Source organism: Peromyscus leucopus, chromosome 7 (assembly GCF_004664715.2).
Source record: "Peromyscus leucopus breed LL Stock chromosome 7, UCI_PerLeu_2.1, whole genome shotgun sequence".
NCBI classification, from domain to species: domain Eukaryota; kingdom Metazoa; phylum Chordata; class Mammalia; order Rodentia; family Cricetidae; genus Peromyscus; species Peromyscus leucopus.
Window position 1 is genome coordinate 78,907,886 of NC_051069.1, and position 21,798 is coordinate 78,929,683.

Consider the following 21,798-nt stretch of genomic DNA (forward strand, 5'->3'; position numbering starts at 1 on the left):
ATAAAAGGTGAGAGTCCCTTCATTTTCTCTGCTTATGGAAGCAAGGAAAATATTCAAGACCTGTAAGAGATTCTACTCAAGGGCTACAAAGCAAAACCAATGGCATGAATGTGAGAGATTTGTGGGGAGGAGGGGAGCAGACAGGGATGGGAGGGGGTTGGGAGAACACCGGGGATGAGAGTGGTCAGGATGCACTGTGTAAGGAAAAAAAAATCTAATATATATAAAAAAGGCAAGCAAGGTTAGGTCTTTGAACGCCTGAGTATTAATTAACAGAAAGAAAAAAAATGTTCAGGATCCTGCACACACAAATGACACAAGCTTTTACTCCATCAATTATCAAATAATGCAATCAGATTCTTAATGGTTAAAACTGAAGTGTGAAGAGAAAAGCAAAGAAGCAAAAAAAGTGAGACTCTAAGATGCTTCCAGTGAGCCTGACTTCTGTGCTTACCAAGCCTGGTGCTGGGACGGGACCAGGGTCTCACTGTGCCAAGAACACACACCGCCACTGAGCCACATCCCAGCAGCTTCTCTACTCCTTAGACTATCTGGGGCAGAATCTGCCTGAGTTACTCTAGAGAGATAAAAAGGCCAATAGCTAGGCAGGAGAGATAGGCGGGACTTCTGGGCAGAGAGAGGAAGAGGAGGAGGACTCTAGGCACATGGATTACGCCAGAGAGATGTCAATAAGGTTCTGAAGAAGTCGGACATATGGTACAGAGCAGAGGTAACCTAGCCACATGGCAGAACCTAGATTATCAGAAACAAGTTAATTTGAGTTATAAGAGCTAGTTGGGGACAAGCCTAAGCTAAAGGCCAAATTTTCATAATTAATAATAAGCCTTCAGGTCATTATTTGTGGGCTGGCGATCCAAACATAGTCCGACCAGATAGCTTGCTACAGAACTAGAGGTACTGCATCATGAAAACTGGCTGTTATCCCGGGATCCTTTCCCCCAGAATACAGGCTTTTCTTAGCTGGGAGGAGAGGGAGCTGCCAGGTAGTGCCCGGTGCCTGGAGGTTTTCTAAACCACAGACGGGAGTGGTCTGACACCCACCTGTTGAGGCCTTGGCAGTAGCCAATATCCGGATTTCGCCACGAGAAGGCAAGCAGGACACTGCGCAGCTTCTGGATGCCCTCCGACGTGGGGCTGGAGTAATGTTTGTTGTTGGGCAGAGTCCGCAGCAGGTCCAGCTCAATCTGCTTGGAGGCAGGGTTCTGTTTCTCTAGTGCCTTCTGGAGCAAGGTCTGGAAGTAGCCGGGCTCCATGCTGTCCTTGAACTTCCTGGTATGACGGTCGACACACCACTTCCACACCTTGGAGCGGTGCTCATGGGGAATGCCTGCTCGGATCAGGTTTTTCAGCTCCGGAGAGCATACCATCTCCCTGTTCATTGTGCTTGCAAAGTAGTTTTCCCACTTGACCCCAGTGGAAACTTCCTGGTTTTCTGTGAGGTACAGAGTCTTCAGGTCCAATGCTCGGACCTTGGCGACCAACTTCTCTTCCTCATCATCGTCAGGGACAGTCCTAAACCCGTAGATGTCAAACTCACTGTGGAAAAATAACAAGAGGGACAGTAGAAATGGCATGGTCTTGGCAAAGGGAGCAGTGAAACAGGAGACATTTCAGACCATCAAGCACGTAACAAGCTTCTCTATGAGCAGGGCTAGGACAACTGGCTGTCTACATGGAAAAGGTCAAATGAGAGATATTCTCCATTGCGTACAGGGGCAAATCACTCTCGGATGGGTTAAAACTCTGCAGGTAAAACCAGAAGAAAATACAAGCACTACCACCAGTCAAGACTGACCTAAGTGGGACAGAGTGGTGCACACCACCGATCTCAGTGCTCAGGAGGCTGAAGAGGGAGGATTGTAAGTTCAAGGCAAGTTTGGGTGTAGTGAGAAAGATACTGTCTCAGAAAGAAGAAAATGAAAAAAGATTCATCTATGTGTCTATGCTGTTGTATATGTCTGTGTCTTCATACATCCAGAACAACTTAAAGCTTCAAAAGGTATTGTTTTAATAAAAAAAAGTATCTGGCTATGTTTATCAGCCTAGCCTCAAATACCTAGGCTCTGCCTCAGCCTTCCAAGTAGCTGGGATCACAGGTGTGTGCTACCACACCTGTCCACAAGGCATCATTTTAAAAGGTGAAAAGACAACGAAGAAGGTATCTGTAAGATGTTGGGTACGAACATCAATCAAGGCTTTGGAGGAAAGGATCTGGCCCCACAGACGTCAACATCCTATACCTGAAATCTGTGACTATGTACAAGAAGATGCTGGCAGATGGTATTAAGGTTACAGAATTAAGACAAAGAGACTGTTTGAGTTACCAAGGGGCCTGGTATCCACGTGAACCCTTCAAAGAGGAAAAGGGAAAGAAAGAACAGATCAGAGGAAAAGGACAACAGAAGAGGCAGGGGAGAAGGGTGTGTGTGCAGGGGCCGGATGAGCTGCTGACACTTTACAGATGGAAGGGGCCATGAGCCATGGAATATAGGTGGTCTCTGAGGCTGGGAAACAGGGTTTCACTTTATATCTACCAGGAACTGTATCTGCCAACATTTTTAATGATGTAAATGAACTGCTCCCTGGAAGATCCACAAAGGAACCCAGTCCTTGATTGAACTGTGATTTCAATCCATTAAGATCTTACATTGCCTTCTGACCTATGAACTCTATGACAGCAACATTGCTGCTAAGTCTGTGATTAGTTGCGGCAGGACCGGAACCTAGTACAAAGCTTCTGACATAATGGATATGCTTAGGAACTTTACACAACTCTTAGGAACTTTGGAAATCAAATCTAGTGGAGTTGAAGACATGCACTTCTTTCTCATCAGGAATCTCTTTTCTCTTCTATATCCTGGAGTAACTCTTGCCTGGGCACACGGAACATATACCATGGTGTTTGTAACTAAGGAGACTAGAAAGGTCCTAAGTGTTCTTCATGAGGGGAAGCAATAATGCCTTTGTCTATTTATCTGATGAAGTTCTGCAAAGCAGGAAAGAATGCACACAACTTCCTAAATGCTCATGAGAAGAATGTAACACACCTTCAGAACAGCTCCCAACAGCTATGAACAAAGCAACCACAAATGATGTGGAGGAAGCACCCTTGAACTTGAGACTCTGGCTGCCTGGGCTGGGGTCTCAGCCGTGTCCCAGAGGGTGTGTAACCCAGGATATGCTATACCACCTCCTGACTCAGCCACCTCACTTACAAAGTGAGGGAAAAACCTACCTGCATTGAGCATTTAATACAATTCTGCACGCGAAGCACTTAGTAATTCCTATACCTGTTACGCCCGAAAATGAGTCCTGTAACAATGGTGCTGATTACACTCTGAAAGTTTAGTTCTGCCATTTAACTAGTGCAGTCAAGGCTGGGAGGTTCTGTCAGCTTGGGGAAGGGCCCCAGCATGTCCAGGGGCTTCGTCTGAGGCAGGAAAGGCAGCGAGGAGGCTGCATCGAGCAAGGCCCAGACAGTGATCGGTCTGAGTGACAGAGACAGAAGAGGAGGGTACCCCAGGTGAACCTACAGAGTTTTCCTAGTCCCAACACTCCGAGACTTGTCAGGAAATACATTGTCTATGAGCTTTTAATCCAAGATCCATCAGATGCTTCTAGGCTCTATGACCCCCATCCCCACAAGAAGAAAAAAAGATGCAGTATTTTATATGTAGTTGCCTTAGTGCATCTTGGTTTGTTTCAGATCCTCTGTGGGTCTTGGGCTACTCAATCAGGTTATAGAACTGTCTTCCCATACAAGGAAAACGCAGCTTCCCTTCATGGGCCCCTTTGCTTTCAGTTCCCTGTGGATGGGATGCATTCGTGTCAGGAAAGGGTTCCTATTTCCTGGAAAACTGGCAGAAAGAGGTATGTATTGTAGGTGTGGCCACTTTGACATGGTTTTGGAATCAACAGGCCTGGACTGATTCCAGCTCCAGCACAGATGATATATGTTTTGCTGGCCTGACAGTACTTATTACAGGCATCAAATAAGACACACAGTGTTAAGTGCCCCGTGAGTGTCTACTGCTATGGAAAGGGAAGTTTAGAGACAGATGGACTTCCCAACAGAGTCAAGCACATTTACCTGACCAGATGAGGCTTAATGAATGCTTGCTCTGGCTGTTCTTGGCTCTCAACCTGCAGAGCATCCTCCAGCAACTGGGCTATGACATCCCTGGTAGGCCCCTGCTCTTCTGAGCAAACCGGTGTCTTCATTTCTTGAAGCAGTATCAAGTACTTACTTTCCACCTGGCAGAGCTTGGCTTCTAGGCTAGAATACTGCAGAGAATGTAAGGTGGTAAGCTGTTACCTCTACCCAGAGATAAACACAGGAAAAGCATGCCTTGGGTACCTTAGGCAACCAATGAACCCAAATCAGCATGCCCCAAAAGATTAGGAAGTAAGCCTGCTGCAAATTACAACACAGGTGAACGGTTAATTCATGCCACAGACCCTTTTAGGGTTAAAAGAGCCTGCTACGGCTCCCCTCTTTTTTCTAAGAGTCTGACACAGAAGGGGTGCTGATAAGCACAGGTACCACTCTTCAACATGGTTAGAGGGAGCAATAAAACTCGTCACAAGCCAATTACTGAGGTCAAGCCTACTACTCGGTTACATGGGCCATGAATGCTTCCTCCCCACCCCCCATGCACACCAACTTTGTTAGGATATCATGTCCTGGTAGGACTAGTTGCCATCTGCTACCTGATTGAAAAATCAACTTCACCCTGGCAAATATGCAGAAATATGGTTTAGAAATGTGCTCAGAAGGCTGCTCAAAAATAGTACATACACACAACATCTGGGGACAAGTGTCAGGTGTGTATAACTCACTAGCATGCAGCTGGAAGGCTTGTGGTCCTGTATACTTTCCAAAGCCAATCCTGCTAGATCTATGGAGATGGCAATATTCTCATCATTCCCGCTTCACACATGTAAAACTAAATCTCTACAGTATAAATGAAAATCTAGGTAATTTGAATTTGGGAGAACCCTATAACTGCACTTCAATTTCACCTCTGAAAACACTTTAAAAACGTATGAATGCCATATGTGAGAGCGTTTCTTTGTTATCCACAAAGAGAATGTATTGGACATACTTAACATATGTTTTGATACCAGGAGCCATGTTTTTCCCAGCATGGCTGTTGGGCAGGTTCTACAGCACATCTGCTTAAATGCAGCTTCCTCCCTCTTACCAAGCAGTAAAATGCATCCATCCTGACTTACCTTTGCCATCAGATCCCTCTCTCTCCTTTCTGCATTTCTTCGGAGAGCGGAGAGTTCCAAAATTTCCTTATTTAGAAATTTATTTTGGGATTTGTACCCTTGCAGACTATCCTGTTAGAGAAAAATATTTATCAATTCATGTGGGTTACATGTTGGCTAATTATCCAACATAATTAGTATATTTGAGTCCCACTAAGTGAGAGCAGGTTCTAAAAGAAAAATTGAAAGATGTCAGAAGCAGCATTCTGAGGAATCTTTTTGGCCATTTGGGGCAGCAGGAAGTGAGAACTGCTGTAGTTATGAAGGAGGTGGACAAAACATTACTTAGCAGTGGTGATTTTTCTTGACTGATGGCAGGAGAAATAAACAGGTTGTATTTTCTAAATCCACTCATATTCATTAAGTCGATGATGAGAAAAAAAAACAATAATAATTTAGCATTCCTTTAAGCCAGAGAAATTGAACATATTCTTTGTAGGTTCTCATTTTTTACTTATGTAGCTTCTATTTTAAAAAGGCTATAAAACTGTACAAGAGCCCTGATTAAGAATGGCATGTAATGATAACTTCTACAACCTACGATGCAACAGGGACTCTGGAGAACAGACCCCTTACCTTTGTGAACATTGCAAAGTTTCAAAATCGTGGAAACGTTGAAGGAAAAGAACAACAGGGCAGAAGGTGGAGCTCAGTGATAAAGGCCCTGCCTGGGTCCAATCCCCAGCACCAACTCCACAAATTACCAAGAACAAAATGGGCTCTTCAGTGGATGGCCAACTGGTCACTTCTGTGACATTGATTTTGTATTTGAGAGAACATAACAAGCTGGAGACAAAGTTGTTTTGGTAAAGACAGGGTCTCTCCATCATGAATCCTTGGCTGTTCTGGAAGTCACTATGTAGACTAGTCTGGTTTCAAACTCAGGGATCTGTCCTGCTTCTCCCTCCCATGGTCACACGTTTTGTCCTGCTCAACTTAAAGTACAGGTGTGGCTGGGGAGGGAAGAGTTTTCATGTAAAATGTTCTAGAAATAAAGTTTACTGACTGCTTTTAGACCATCCTCATGATAAAGCAAAGACACTTCTAAATAAAGATGAATCAGAGCCATCTTTAAGGCTGTGGTTTCTAAAGACTTCTTATAAATTCCATCTTTTGTAACCACACCCTCCCTCTGCCCCTGACCATTTCTAAATATTTCTCCAGACACTCCCCAGGCTCCAGACTGAACTTCCTCTAGGATACAGACTTTCCTATAAGATGCAGAAGAACTGGGAAGGTTTCCCTGCTGCCCCTGATTTGCTGGCACTCATGGGACACATGCCATGGGTCACAGAACTCTGGGCAAGGCACGTGAGCTTCTTGATCTCACTTAGACCTCTCGAGTCCCAGGAGCCATTCTTGACATTATTTCCCAGACAGACCCGGGTCAGGGGGGCTACGCGGCGTTCACTGACTGCTGTGCAGGGGAGCCAGCTTCCGCCGAGCTCTGAGGGCCAGGCTCAGTACTTGAGCCTCCTCACCGGCAACCCAACCCCTGCACCGCACCAACTTAGCCTCAGCAACCCAAGTACTTCAGCGAAAATGTCAGACCCCAAAGAAGGCTAATGTGTCCTTTTCTGGCTCAAATGATGACATTTTCTCGGCTCTCCTGGCATCTTAAAAATACTGTATTTGGAAACAATGAACACACACATCATTAAAAGGCAGGTCAGTTCAAAGAAGGTTGGCTGGAGAGAAACTAAAGACACTGAACTGTGAGGAGAAAGGCTACGTGACAGGTACTCACTCCCCACTGGCGGTGTAGTGTGTCTGTAGTGTAAAATTTGTGCTCCAGTCTAAGTAAATTCTGACCATTTACCATCAGGATACTTTCTTGATAATAACATCTGGCAATAAACACTCCACAGGGTGCCAGGTCCAGATGTGGACCACTTCCCTCAACCCTCGTAACACCCAGGGGCAGCAGCACTGCTTCGCAGATGAGGTCACTGCCAGTCAGAGCTCACTGTGTAAGGATGGCTGAGCTGGGGCAAGCCGCCTTTGGGGAGGACTGGATCTCACTGCAGTAACAGGCTCAGGTGGAGCAACGCCAGCAACGTGAGGTTCTGACCTAGGCAGGCTGCCCTGCCCGATAGGACGCCGACAACCACCAGCCACTTAGGATGTTTCCCCACTAGGCTTCATTCCCTGTGTAGACTCTGGAGCCACAGCTTGAAAATGTTGAGAAATACTGAGGAAAAGGATCCTCATGACTCATTCAAAATCACCCCTGCCACACAAGGACACAGGAGGACACGGCCTGTTTTGGATGAGGTGAGTTGGCCGTCTTCAAAGGTTTGGTGGTCATAGCAGCTACACAGCCTATTCTCACACCCTGACTTAGCTCATTTGGGAAATGTGTACCATACACTTTGCTCCTGCCAAGAACAAAAAGACCATCTGGAAAAACCATGTTACAAACACTAAAAAATTACTACCGTAGGGATGCATAGGAAGGACAGAACATTTAAGGCTGAGCATATAAACAAAACTGACTTCTACGGGCAACACCAAGACCACTTGTAAAAAGAAAAACAAAACAGAAACAAATAAAAAGCAGCTAAGCATGAGAGCTCACACTTGGTAATTCTAGCACCCTGGACACGGAAGGGATTACCTTCAGTTTGAGGCAAACCTGGGCTACAATGAGTTCCGAGTCAGCCTGAGCTACAGTATGCAACCTTGTCTCAAAAATATAAATAAATAAAATAAGGCCTGTTCTATAGCAGATATAAATATAACAAGGTGCTCTGGTTCCTCATTAATCAGTCCTACAGGGAGCTGTGGAGAGGGATTAGCCAGTAGAGTCTGCTGCACAGGAATGAGGACCTACATTTGGGTTTCGACACCATGGAAGATCCTGTGTCATGGTGCACAAGTGTACCTAGTGCAGCGAGTGCGGAGACAGGGGGATCCCTGGGGCTTTGTCTCAGAAAATAAGGTGGAGAGGTATGGAGGGAGAATATCAGTATCTAGCCTCCACGTGCACGGGCACACCTGTGCATGTCCACCTGCAGACACACGTGCACCCATGCACACACCACATACACCAAAAAAAATAAACCATGTTGGCCTGTGTTTCCAAAGGGTGTTGTCACTAAGACAGACCACCTACACATTCCAACAGTGCTGCCATTGTCTCAGTGTTCCTAACTCTGAAGTCCCCAGCCTGCCCGGCACACACTCAGCTCATGGCCGGCAAATGAAAGGTGCTGGAAGCCATGCCGCTCACACTCAGTAATGACCTCAACAGTAACACACCTAGGCCAAACACCTGGAACCAAATTATTTGCAAGAAGACAAGGGCCACGTGGAAACACTGGGGCCAGTAGTTAAAGACCTATTTGTGGTCTGCTGGAGCTGTTTGGGCTCTACGTAATGCCCCATTAAGTAGACATTCGTCTACCTAAATCTTCTCCAGTCGAGTCTCAGGAGCTGCTGACAGCAAAGATATGCTGCTCTTCTCTACGACCTTACTCATAGCAGCCCAAACGGTTCAGCTCTCTACTCTGGACTAGCAGGATTCTCTACAGGCCTAAAAGGCAGGCTGCCCCTGCTTCCCAAAGGGGGAATGTTCCCCCTCCCTCATCTGCTGCTTATCACCTCAGTTCCCTTGTGTTCAGGAACCAGCTTCTCATCCCTGGGCCATCGAAGAGGACGACACTGGGAAGACAGCTCCGCCCTTCCAAGGGCAGGACTTCTGATGTTAGGCCCTGACCCTGACCAAGCAGGCTTCTTTTCTGGACTGCCTGGAGCGGGGTCCACTTTCCCAGCTGGCCCTCCTCTGACGACTGTGACAATACTCCTACCCAGGCCTGTGGGAGGCTGCGCAAATTCAGTCCAAGTTTGCATTCATGTCCACAGAAAGGGAAACTGACAACCGCCATATGTTCCATGGCATAATGAAGCCCTGAGAGTGGGATCCATCAGCGGGGAGGGGTGTCTCCGCTCCTCCTAAGCAAGGGACAAGAAGAGCTGGAAGTGTCCCAGGCAACAGCGGCAATGCTAACAGTGCTGGAAGTGCTTCCAAGGAAGTTCCTTAAAATGCCTAGAATTTGAGTGTAAAGCCAGGTTCCGCGCCCCGCCCCAGCTCTGTAGCTCATGGACGACAGACAGTACCTCTAGGGATCAAAACTGAGGGAGCTAACGGAGTTTGGGATCTCTGTCCAAAAAGCCAGCCCACACCCTGCCCTTACTTTTAGCCTGTCCAGCTCCAGCTGGTCTCTGCTGGCTGGGCTGGCCAAAGGAGAGGTGGGCCCCATGGTGGGCGAAGACACGCTGCCCTCACACTCGCTGAGCTTGATGATGACCTCGTCCTTGGCCTGGATGGTCTCCATCAGCATCCCCAGCCGCTCGTTCAGCTCGCCCACCTTGCTCTTCAGCGTCCTCACTTCCTGCTGGAGACTCTCCTTCTCCAGGCCGAACCTCTCCAGTTGGCCGCTGAGGCCCAGGATCTGCTCATCTTTTTGGTGGAGAAGCTCCAGTGTGTCCCTGGGGACCCCCTGGCTGATTTGGTGGCTTGTGAAATACTTGTCATATTGGGATGACCGGACTGTCTGCTGGAGCAGCCGAATGAGCTCCTAAAAGCCAAGAAGATGATGAGGTGAAGGGTAGGAGAGTCCGGGTGTGAGGGAGAAAAACAGAAATCATAACAGCGTCGTTATGTAAGTAATCACTGGAATTTGAGGAACTACAGAAACAAACTTCACTGGAAACATTTTTAATACTGAACTTCCTCTTGAAAGACCTCAAAAATAGAGAGGAAAAAAATTTACTCCACAAATACAGCCTGAAGAGAACAATAATAGGAAACTGGAAATAATGGATGTGTATGCTGTAATTAGCAATGGTTCCTGGCACATGTTTATCAGTACTAAGGGATCTGTGAAGTACCGTGTGGTGGCACATGCCTGTAATTCCAGTGCTGGAGGAGGATCAATTGTTCCAGGCCAGCCTAGGATGCACAGTGAGATGATGTCTCAAAAGTAAGTAAATAAATAAATGAATAGACGTGTGTGTGTGTGTGTCTGTGCAGCAGGGGTTGACAGAGAATGAATCAGCAGTTACGAGCACATACTGCTCTTGCAGAGGATCTGAGCTTGGTTCCCAGAATCTATGCTGGGAGGCTCACTGGATTCGACACCCTTTTCTGATCTCCATGGGTGCCTGCACTCACATACTCACACACATAATTAAAAATAAAACAAAACAGGCTGGGGGGAGGAGGGGGAGAAGAAAAATCCAGGCTCGAAGATTCACTGAACTGTCCAGCAATTAGGAAGAATGTCTGACCAGTTTAGAAAAATAGTTCTGTCTAACAGGATGTGGAAACTTCAGAGAACTCTAGGCTGAGGAACTGGGTGTGGGCGCAGATAGCAGCACCCTGCAACCTTCCTTTCCCTCCACGTAGTCTAGGGCCTTTGAATTAATCATGGGCATAGCTCAGGGCATGGGATGGAGGCCCCGGCTGCACAAACATCAGGGAAGGGCTCCTTGGTCTTTGGCTGCTGAAGGGACACACAGAAGTCAGGAGAAAGCTACCTTCTGACTGGACAGGTCCTTCTTGAGCTGCTCCAGCTCTTCCTGTTGGCTTTCAATCTGCAGCTGCATCTCGGAGACTGGTTTCGTGAGGCTTCCGCCACCCGATGATGTTCCCTCGATCGAGGGATCACCACTACTCTGGCGATTTTTGTATGACCCAATTATGTCTTTCAAGGGGCGCTTTCCTTTGTAAGGGTTCCGTCCAAACTCGAAGGGGAATCCCGAACTAGTGACGCCTACATTAAAGCAAAAAAGTTTTTGAGCAAGTTAAAGCTTCTACCGGTGTCCTTAGAGATCACCCTCAGGGGGTGTGGACTCATCAACCCTTGAAGAAAGCAGGACAGCCCATGTCACTTTGCCCCACCTCATTGCAGAGAATACCCAATAGGTCTAAAACCAGCAGAGAGTCCTCACTGGACCACTCTTTACAGAAGACTACAACATGAGCCCTTTAAGTTAAGCTGAGATGCACGAGGCGACCCTGGGCTTCTTATTTCTACTCATTTGTTTTTGGCTCAAAACCAAAACACAATGAATGCTTTTAAAAAGTAAAAAATACATTTTTAAAGTGTGACTTTGCATATTAAACGATCCAAATAAATGTTACTATGAATGGCTTCAAATGTATACTAAAAAAATACAAACAGGAGACACAAAAGTACTATGAACTTTTGATTATTTAAAGCTATGAGCCACAAAGGCATCTCTGCTGTTAGAAGCACACAGTGGCCCCCTGCAGTCGGGCAGAGACTGGAAGGGGCAGCAGCATCCGGCACCTAAGTGGCATTGGATACCTGGTGTGCCTGCCTCAGGACAACTCACAGAGGTGCAGGTTTCTGACCTGGGGACTTGTTCGGGTCTAGCGTGTCTCCCAAAGGTTCGCGTGTTAACACCTTAAGTCACCGGCTTGTTGATACTGGAAGGTGATGAAAACTAGGGGCTTAATGTGAAGTCTTCCAGACAGCGGTACTCCAGTCCTTTTTCTCTGTTTTGCTTCCTGGCCACCTAGTCCCATAATGATGCACCTCCACAGGCCGAAAGCAATGGGTTCAATTGGTCATAGACCAAAATCTCTACAACTGTGAACCAAAATAAATCTTTTCTCTACATGAGTTAGTATACTCAGCTATTAGTTACAGTAATGGGAATATGACTAATTTAACTACTTTTCCAGAATCTATGAGACTAGGTTTTGTTCCTTTTAAACACATCTAAAATTTCTGTAAATAAAGGTGATGTGTGTGTGTGTGTGTGTGTGTGTGTGTGTGTGTTTCTGAGACAGAGTCTTGCTACACAGCCCAGGCTGCCCTCAATTGTGCAATCCTCCTGCTTCAACCTCTCAGGCCCTAGCTACAGGCCTATGACATGCCTGCGATCCACATGGGCATGATAGGTATTCTATCTCCTGAAGAAGGTCTGCAGCCACTGGGCTAGATGGACATTTATTCCTTGTAGCACTTCACAAACCTTTATGAATCAGTACCCCCCCCCACGCCCCGCCCCCGCGGCCATGACACAAGACTCTACTGTACTCCACGCCTCCAGAAACTGTGCCGGTCAAGTGTCTGTTATGTCCCTGGAGGTAACAAAGGGCAGCACAGAGTGAAAGGGCAGCACAGGTGTATTCTGTACCTTTGTTTCCCTCAGGCATCTGCTTCTTCCTGTCCTCCTGTATCAGCGACTCCTCTAGGTCCTTAGGAGGAGGGTCTAAAAGTTCCCACTCTTCATTGGTGTAAAACACAGTCCGGCGACTCTCACTGTGTCCTCTCCCAGGACGGAAAGATGACATTGAATTTCTGAATAAAAAGAAGAAAAGGCAAAACTAAACATAACTGCATATAGGATTGATAAAAATGAAGACTTGATAATACCAATTGTTGAGACTATGGAAAACAAGAACATATCCATTGCTAGTGAGTACACACTGATACTAGTATCACGGGGAACAACCCAACATAGTGAGCAAAGTTAAACTGAAGAAGAACCTTTCTTTTTCTTTAAAAAACAAAACAAATCTTTAATTAAAAAAAGTCATACACCCAAATTAACCAGATCCAAAGTCTGTCCATCTCAATGAATTTCTGCAGTTAGATCAGCTATTCTGAAGTAGTGGAGCTTCACACTGGATTTTATACTGTCACCAACAAATATATTTTTATGAAAAATGCCTTTCTAAAGACACCAGTATTTCCTAAATGAAATTCCTGCACACGAATACAGGGAGATACTAAAACACACACTGCATTATTCATGTTAGCCACTCCTTATACTTACCGTGAGCTGATGTTCAATAAGGATGTAAAACGGTTCCAGGGGAAATGTGGTTATAAAAACTGGTTATATATAGGAAAAAATCAACTTGAACCTTATCTCATACCACACATACAAATTAATTAAAAATATACTATAGAGACAGGTTGTTGTGACACACTCCTGTAATCCCAGCACCCGGGAGACCGAGCCAGCAGGACCATAAGTACCAGGTCAGCCTGGGCTATACAGTGAGATCCTGTCTCAAAACAAAAATAAAAACATCCCCCTAAAAGACAAACCCAAACCAAAGTAAAACAAGCCCCCTAAAGGATTTGAATATAATCACCAAAACACAAAATTTCTAGAAGAAAAGGAGAAAGTACTTTTCACACTTGATTTTTTAGTATGTGTGTATGTATGCACACATGCCTGTATAGGCCAAAGGTCAACTTCAGTTGTCTTTCTCAATTACTTTTCAGCTTATTTTTTGAGACAAGGTTTCTCTCTGAACCTGAAGCTCACCCATTTGGCTAGGCTAGCCAACAAACTCCAAAGATCTGCCTGTCTCCAGCGCCCTAGTACTGGGATTACAGGCAACATCTAGGTTTTTACATGGGTTCTGGGGGGCAAACTCAGGTCAAGTTTATTTCCTGACTAAGCCATCTCTGTAGCCCAAAGTTGGACAGATTTTCTAGAGAGCACTCAGAAAGCACAATCTATAAGACAAAATGGGAAAAAGCAAGTTTATTAAAACTTTTCCCCTTTGAAAAGTATTTGAAAAATATATGACAGAAGGCTCATGTCCAGAATATTTAAGAACTCTTAAAGCTCAGTAAGATGCACAAACACCTCAGCTTTTAAAAATGACCAAGAGACCAAAGCAAACTAAAAAAGGAAAAATACAGCAGTTTCCTAACTTGTAAAGTTGGACTTCAGATTATTTTAAAACTTAATGATGGTTCCAAAGCAATACACATTCACTGCAAACCATACTTTGAAGCTTGATTTTTCCTGGGCTAATGATGTGCAGTAAGATACTCTCGAGCCAGAAGTGGCTTCCAGTGAGCTCCGTGATTTCAAGGGTGAACAGCTGGTACTCCACAGAGTACATGCAGCTCAGCCACAACGTTTGCTTCGTTAGAGCTATAAAATGCATGTTTGCCTTTCAGCCTCTTCAATTTATGGTAGGCTTGCTAGGACATAACTCTATCACGTAACCCTTCCTAAGCCAAGAAGCATCTGTCCATGAATGGCTTAAAAAGAAAACACCGGGGTTGGAGAGGTAGCTCAGTGGTTAGGGCTTGTTTTGCTTGCAGACGACACTGGTTTGGTTCCCATCACACACATGGCAGCTCACCACCATCCATAACTCTTAGTTCCAGGGCATACAACCACTTTTGGCCTCCATGGGCACTAGGCATGCATGGGGTGATATACATGTAGGCAAACCCACACACATAAAATAATCTGAAAAAAAGTTAGTTATCATATACTAGTTTAAAAATGCATCACACCCCAACAGCTGAAGTGAAGGACAAGAGCAATTCCTAGTGTTCAGGAGGATGTGGAGCAGCTGGAACTGACCTTGTCGTGTTGGTGGGAACATGAAACGGAACAGTCACCTTGAAGGGTTACGTCAAGGAGACGATGACTATTCGGCTAGAGGCCGAAAGAGTTCACTTATTTTAAATTCTTACGAAAGCACAGCTAGTGAGAGCGAGTAGCCTGGAGGCTGTCCGAGGCCACGGGTTAGGGGAGGGCTCCTGAGCAAACATTCTCTCCCCCTCACACCCACCACCTGAGACAGGGTCTCACCGCGTAGCTCGGCCCAGCACAGAACTAGATATATAGACCAGGCTGGCTTCAAACTTACTGAAATTTGCTTGCCCTTGCCTTCTACATGCCAGGATTATAGGCATGTGCCCTGATTTGAAAAAAATTTTGATTTGAACATTCACCAGCCCGTACGCCTAAAATAAGTGAGTCTACAGGCAAACCACACCTCAATATGGCTTCTCAACCAGGAAAAGAACCTGTGCGTCACCGGTGTTTCCCGAGGCAGACTGCAGGTGGGAAGGGAAAGCTGATGCCAGCTCCAGTTTGAACTAGACAGATGACACTCTAGTATAAAGCAGTTATGTCTCCATAGTTTAGTTCCGGTGTGGGTTGTGTGTATGTGCAGTTGTGTTTTCCTGTGCATGTGTGTGTGTGTGGGGGGGCAGATATCAGCATCAAGTATCTTTCCCTATTGCGTTCTACTTCTTTTATTTAATTTTGTTTTTGTTTTGTGCTTCCTGGTTTTGGCTAGAAAGACAGCTTAGTAGATAAGAACACTGGTTGCTCTTCCAAAGAACCTGGGTTCGATTCCCAGCAAGTACCCACATGGTGGCTCACAACTGCCTATAACTCCAGTTCCAGAATGCCCTCTTCTGGGGCTCCATGGGCACCAGGCATGCATGTGGTACACAGACATACATGCACAACAAATATTCATACTCATAAAATAAAAATTTTGTTTCTTTCCTAGGAGGCATGTGCACCACGGAACACGTGTAGAGGAAGCCAGAGGACAGTTTTCCAGATCTCAGGTAACCAGGCTTGCTGGGGAATACTTTTACCTGCTCACCTGTCTCACCAGCCCTTCCATACTTCATTTTTCATGGAAGGTCTCACTGAGCCCGGAACTCACTGTTTCAGCTAGACTGGCTGGCCAGCAAGCTTTCCGGAGCTCCTCCCCAGGACTGGTTACAGCTGTGGAGCCAATGCTTGGCTTTTACATGGGGACTGAGGATCCAAAATCAGGTCCTCAGGCGTGAGCAGTGAGTACTTTACTTCTTGAGCCATCTGAGTCCCTTAATATCTGTGTTGTTAAAAGCACAGTTTATCCCTTTTGTTTGAATTGCACTAAAGTATTTTTTAACTTTTAGAAGAACACAAGTTATACAGCATGCGCAGGTTCTCATACTGTTGGCAAAATATGCAAATGTATCACTTTATACACACACACACACACACACACACACACACACACACACACACATTTTAACATTGAGTCCCTAAAACCTGGTGATTACATTTTTCTAAGACTGGCAGCTGTTTTTAAGCTGTTACTTACTGAGGACTGAGACCAGAGGCAAATAAACATAGTAAGCGTGTTCCATGTATTTCAAGCCTAATCTTTTCTGGTGCCTGGCTCTGTACACAGAGGGGCTCTGTCAATACCCAGGGGAACCTAATGACCACACTCTTGTCACGGTCAACACTGGCTTCATAACATCCCGGAACTGTAGAGAAAACGATTGCAAAATAGTTGTTCTGGAAGAAAAGGAAGTCTCACAAATGCCTTATCTACCCCGGCACATTCTAGCACCTGGGATCCTGCCCCAACATTTTGGTGACAGTTTCCAGACCCAGAACTCCTTGTATCCTGTTCTCCTACAACAAGTTTCAGGAGTTAAAAAACCTCCTTGCCATTTGCCACAGCAAATGTGCTCTTGTTTCTTTCGTGAAGAACACTGCCAGTGAGCAGGGAGCCAAGGAGTAGCTGAGTTCTGCCTGCCACTCGTGTTCTTGAAGTCAAAAGGAGAAACGAGAGCAGAGAAGACCCACACTCAGCCTGTGCAGGAAGAAAGGCAGTTTCAATAACTGACTTCCATGTACTCTGCTCCCCCGCCTCCCAGGGTTTGTTTCCCGGCTGTCACAAACTCCTGCAGCTGAGGGACAGCTTTGGAGTGCCGTGACAACTGCCAAGGCCTGGGTAACGAAGAAATGAGATTGGCTTCAAAGCAAAGTCTCTTTCAGCTGAAGTACTATCGAACCAAATTCCGGGTGAGTGTGCTCTTGGCAGAACCCAAGTCTTTATTATGCAATGCACTGTGCCACACTTTCCAAAACAAATAAATATAAAGATATCCGAGTAACACAGTAATTATATACTCAATTCTCACTGTAATCTCCACGAGCAAGTAGACTTTTGGAGTTGGGAGAAGTGTTTGGAAATGTCCCATCAAATCTCTCCTGAGCCTACAAGTTCACATTTGCCTGCACAGCCACACTTTTTTCAGTGGTGAAAGGTGGGCTAAGGTGGAGGTTTGGATTTACAGAAGGCTGAAGGCAGCAGGAAGCAGGCTACCCCAAGGGGTTGCACTCAGCTCTCTTCCCTCACACCATTGTCAGAAAAAAAAACAAAAACACTGAGGAGGTACCCCCTCACTTGCTGTGGGATGTTCTGGATGCTCTGAATGTGTTGCTCTGATCAGTTAATAAATAAAGTGCTGATTGGCCAGTAGCCAGGCAGGAAGTTTAGGTGGGACAAAGAGACAGGAGAATGCTGGGAGGAAGAAGGCTGAGTCAGGAGTTGCCAGCCAGACATAGAGGAAGTGAGATGTAAAAGTACCGGTAAGCCACGAGCCACGTGGCAAGGTATAGATTAATAGAAATGGGTTAATTTAAGATAGAAGAACTACATAACAAGAAGTCTGCCACAGCCATACAGTTTGTAAGCAATATAAGCCTCTGTGTGTTTACTCGGTTGGGTCTGAGTGGCTGCGGGACTGGCAGGTGAGAGAGATTTGTCCTGACTGTGGGCCAGGCAGGACTGGAGAAAACTCCAGCTACGCTCACTGAAGGTGACTCAGCATTTCTTCCTCTGACTCGATGAGCAGATACCCACAAGTAGGGAACAGGTCAGACAAAGGGCGCATCCAGACCCCTGAACTCCGCAGAACAACAGTCCCTACAGAGTTACTGAGTTAGGCCATCCCAGACTATATCAATTCCAAGAATCATGAAGTTGTTGTCCACACCCCATCACTGCCAAGCTCTCACTCTGCAGGTGAGGGCACAGCTCTGGTCCAAGTGGGCCACAGAAAAACGTGTCTAGGGGGAACGTCAGAAGACCGCTAAGGCACCGGGACAGTGTATACTGCAGGTTCTCTTTTATCAGGCGGAGAGAATTCCAGAGTGCTTACATACCCAATTCCATTTCTAGTAGCTACTTCTGGAATGTGGATTTAGAAAGGCCTCAGTTTCAGCTTTGAGCCCCTCAGCATGAGCAGGCCTCTTTCTTTATAAGCACGCATGCCTTTCACAAGACTAGGAAAAAAGGACAGGTTGAATGAAGCTGGTGGGTGGCAGCATGCAGGCCAGGCGTTCTGGGCTCACCTAGGCCAGAGGGTCCAAGCTCTGAGTATTTCAGAGAAGATCGAGGGCCCGGGCTGTGCTTTCTAAACCACTGGGCCTATCCACTGACCCCCACCATAATGCCCAGTGTTCCAAAAGGAGACGTCGAGAAGTGCTGAGGAGGCTAGAGAAAGTAGGAGCCAGGGGAAAGCGCCACCATGACGGAAGGGATAAATAATGCCCACTGCCCACACTGTCCACACCTAAATCTCAGGAAAAGATCTTGAGTTGGGGAGGTCATGCTGGGTTATCTGAGGCAATGAGAAGGCTCTGAAAGGCTAAGAGAGCAGAATGAGCCGACCCAGGCTACTGAGAACTTGGCTCCTGTAACAAGTGGATCCAGCAGGCCCAGAAGACATTGACTGTTTCTCTTCCTGGAGGCCCCAACTCTAACTAAAATAGGAGACTTGGGTTGACTGCTTGATGGCCTTGGATAAGGCATGGACTGACATTCTCTGGGGTCTGGTTTCCTACACTGAGTCAGCTGTCATCCGAGCCATGGCTAAGGTCTTCCAGTCTGCAAGCCACAACCATGATTTCTCTAAAGTTACGGTAGTCCTGCTAATGAACGGGACCCTGGAAGTGCATGGTTCCAATCAAGATGGGAAAGACTGTTGGCATGAAGTACTAGGTACAAACAATTTTATGCTTCAGGAAGCTCTTAGGAAAGAGTATTGACATAGGAACACACACAGCCTGGCCAACTTCTTCAACCACCATCCTTGTGCTTCCCTCCAGAAGGCCTGGTTCTGAAAACGCCCACGAGGTAGCAACACGACTGTACAATCCTCCTAGCTCTTGGCAAAGACTGAGCTATGCCTTAAAACAAGGAAAATGTTAGCAAGTACCACATAGCCACAGACACGAAAGACCTCCCCAAATGCACCAGATATTTGGGCACTTGTTTGGGCTGGGGTGGCCTTCACTTTGCAATGGGGCTCTGAAAGAGATGAGTCACCAGGCAAAGCCCTAGATGGCAAAACCAGTGGATTCCCGGAATCTGAGTCACATATGTAAGTGACATTGCTACCAGGTTTGAGGGGTCTTGAGGAAAGCAGAAACAAAGAGTCCAGGACACAGTCAGCAGCAGAACCAGTAAAAGACTCAGCAGAGACAACCTAGAAAGGTGAGCACACCTTCCCAGCAAGCTCAGCCTCCCCATGCATCTGGGAGGGTGGGGGTGGGGGTGGACGCTCTCCCCCTGACATGAAGGGAAGACCCACTATGTTTACGGCCCCAAAGTGTGAGAGCAATGTCTGTAACACTGCATCCTCCAGCCACCACTAGCTGAGCACTAACCACCAGCCGGCCTCTATGAGGCAGGGATTATTCTTACACACCACTTGGAATTTCACATGGGGTCTAGCTCCATCAACTGGTATGATCTGGATGGTGGCTAGGTTAAATAAGAAAGTCATCAGAGCAGGAAACCAAGTAAACGTAACTACACCTCCAACAGAGGCACCTATGCCGGAGTAAGTGGACGTGCCTGCCAGGGTTACTGGATGCAGTCTGCCCTGCCTGGATAAACCATACCTCTAAGATGTCACCCAGCTTTTCCAATCCGGTTTTGCTGCTGCTGCTCTCAATGGAATAGAGACATACACTTACAAGGTAGGCCTAGAATCTTACAGGTTTTTAACAAGTTTTTTTTTTTTCTTCTTTTTTTCTGATTCCTTCCAACCATGTCATCCACATTCTCTCAACAATATTTTAGTGGCATGACCATCTTTATCAATTTCCTCCCTAAGCATCTAACTTATTTTTAATAGAAAATAAATCATGTTTTAAGGGATTACTATGTGATTCAATCACATAATAAGCATCAGGGGCAGTTTGAAGAAGAATGTCCCTCAGACATTTGAATACTTGGTTCCTAGTTAGAGGAACTCTTTGGGAAGGATTAGGAGGTGTGGTCTTGTGGGAAGAGGTGTGTCACTGGGGATGGGCTCTGAAGTTCCAGAAGCTCAAGTCATTCCCAGTTACCTCTCTTGTTTCCTACTTGGAGATAAGGATGCAAGTTCCCAGCTACTGCTCTAGTGCCATGCCTGCCTGCCCGCCCGCTCTCATGCCCCCACTATGATGGGGTCTCTAACCCTCTGTAGCTATGAGCCCCAAATCAAACATTTTCTTTTCTGAGTTGTCTTGGTCATGGTGCTCTGTCATGACAACTGGACAGTCAGTCACTAAAATAGCATCAGCTATTAGAGTCTGGCAAATCTGTAGCTCAGCTGCGGGAGTAGAGCACAGGGCCCTCGAGTCTTGTACAACAGTGTGGAATTTAAACTCTCAGTTCACCAGGTGAGCCTTATAGAGGGCTCCAACTAAACTGATGAACACAATAAATGCATGTGCACACATAAGCACATGCTCATCCTTAAACCCTGACCACAATCAATTTTAGTACTAGTTTGAATCCATGACAAAAATACAACTTTTGAGCCATTCCTTTTAGGAAAACATAGCTTTACTATTTCTAAGGTCATTAAGTTCTCTCCAGGTTGGGGTTGTAGTTCAGAGGGCACAAGCTTGCTTAGCAGGTTCCAATCTCTGAAACTATAGAAAAAGGTTTTCTATTCAGTGAGATCATTCTGTTTTAAGCTCCTAAAGCATGCCCACAAGTCAAAAGAAAAGAAAAAACATAAGCATTTGAGATCTGTCTGAGCATCCTGTTTCGGTAAGCATCCCGCTTCTGCAGAAAGCAGTCTGCAGAACTCCACAACGGGGGCTTCGTCACGAGACCCAACGTGTCAACATTCACTTTCCTTAAAACGGAGTCCCAGGCTTTGCTCCATGTTGTTTGTTCCTATTAACTTATCACCATCCAGTCCATCCCATGAGGTATGCATGATTACTTACAAATGAGAACCGTAGGCACAGAATGGTAAGGAACTTGCTTGAGACAGCCGATTATGAAGTGGCACAGCTGAACATTCTTTCAAGGAGTCTGCCTCTTCCACCCACCACACGACACTACAATAGCACAGCTCGAATTGCTCCTGCTGACAGTAACGCCGGCTGAACTTGCTTTGAGAGTTGTCACACACAAAAGGGACATGTGTTCTCTCTTCCAGGCAGAGATATTTCATAGTCACTCTAACCTCAAGGAAATGGGAAGTCCCCAGTACTAGAGGCCTGTTTCCACCTCATCCTACCGTTGAACTCTGAGGGCAGATGGGGCTGCACAAGTATAAATACCCGGCTAATTAACAGTCCTCCACAGACGTTCTTGTTACTTTATTGAGACTCTATCTTGCCAAGCAACCCAGGCCGGCCATTGTAGGTATATACCATCATGCCCAGCTCCCAGATATGTGATGGTGAAGAGTGAAAGGAATGCGAAGTAAAGGTCCTGAGTGTGCTTTTCAGTTCTGTCATGCACTCCTGTAATGCAGCCTTGAACAAGCCACTTTAATTTTCTAAGCCTCAGCTTTTTAACCTGAAAAATGAAGCAAGAGTCGCTGTGGTTTCCTGACATTTTTAGGAACAAAGAACGCTTTGTTTACTGAGAAGCATGATATGGTGCAG

General features: G+C 46.1%; 1 protein-coding gene across 3 annotated transcripts in view; it reads right to left on the minus strand.

The window, feature by feature from the left end:
* Nucleotides 1-21,798, minus strand: part of Tbc1d2b (TBC1 domain family member 2B) — a 67,679-nt gene that overhangs the window by 13,428 nt on the left and 32,453 nt on the right. For all 3 annotated transcript variants that reach the window (XM_028865965.2, XM_028865966.2, XM_037207832.1), the window contains exons 4-9: nt 12,469-12,632; nt 10,837-11,072; nt 9,492-9,875; nt 5,257-5,367; nt 4,112-4,305; nt 1,063-1,557 (exon numbers count right to left, since the gene is read on the minus strand). In XM_028865965.2, coding sequence (XP_028721798.1) covers nt 1,063-1,557; nt 4,112-4,305; nt 5,257-5,367; nt 9,492-9,875; nt 10,837-11,072; nt 12,469-12,632 — 1,584 coding nt within the window. The remainder of the gene's footprint in view (nt 1-1,062; nt 1,558-4,111; nt 4,306-5,256; nt 5,368-9,491; nt 9,876-10,836; nt 11,073-12,468; nt 12,633-21,798) is intronic.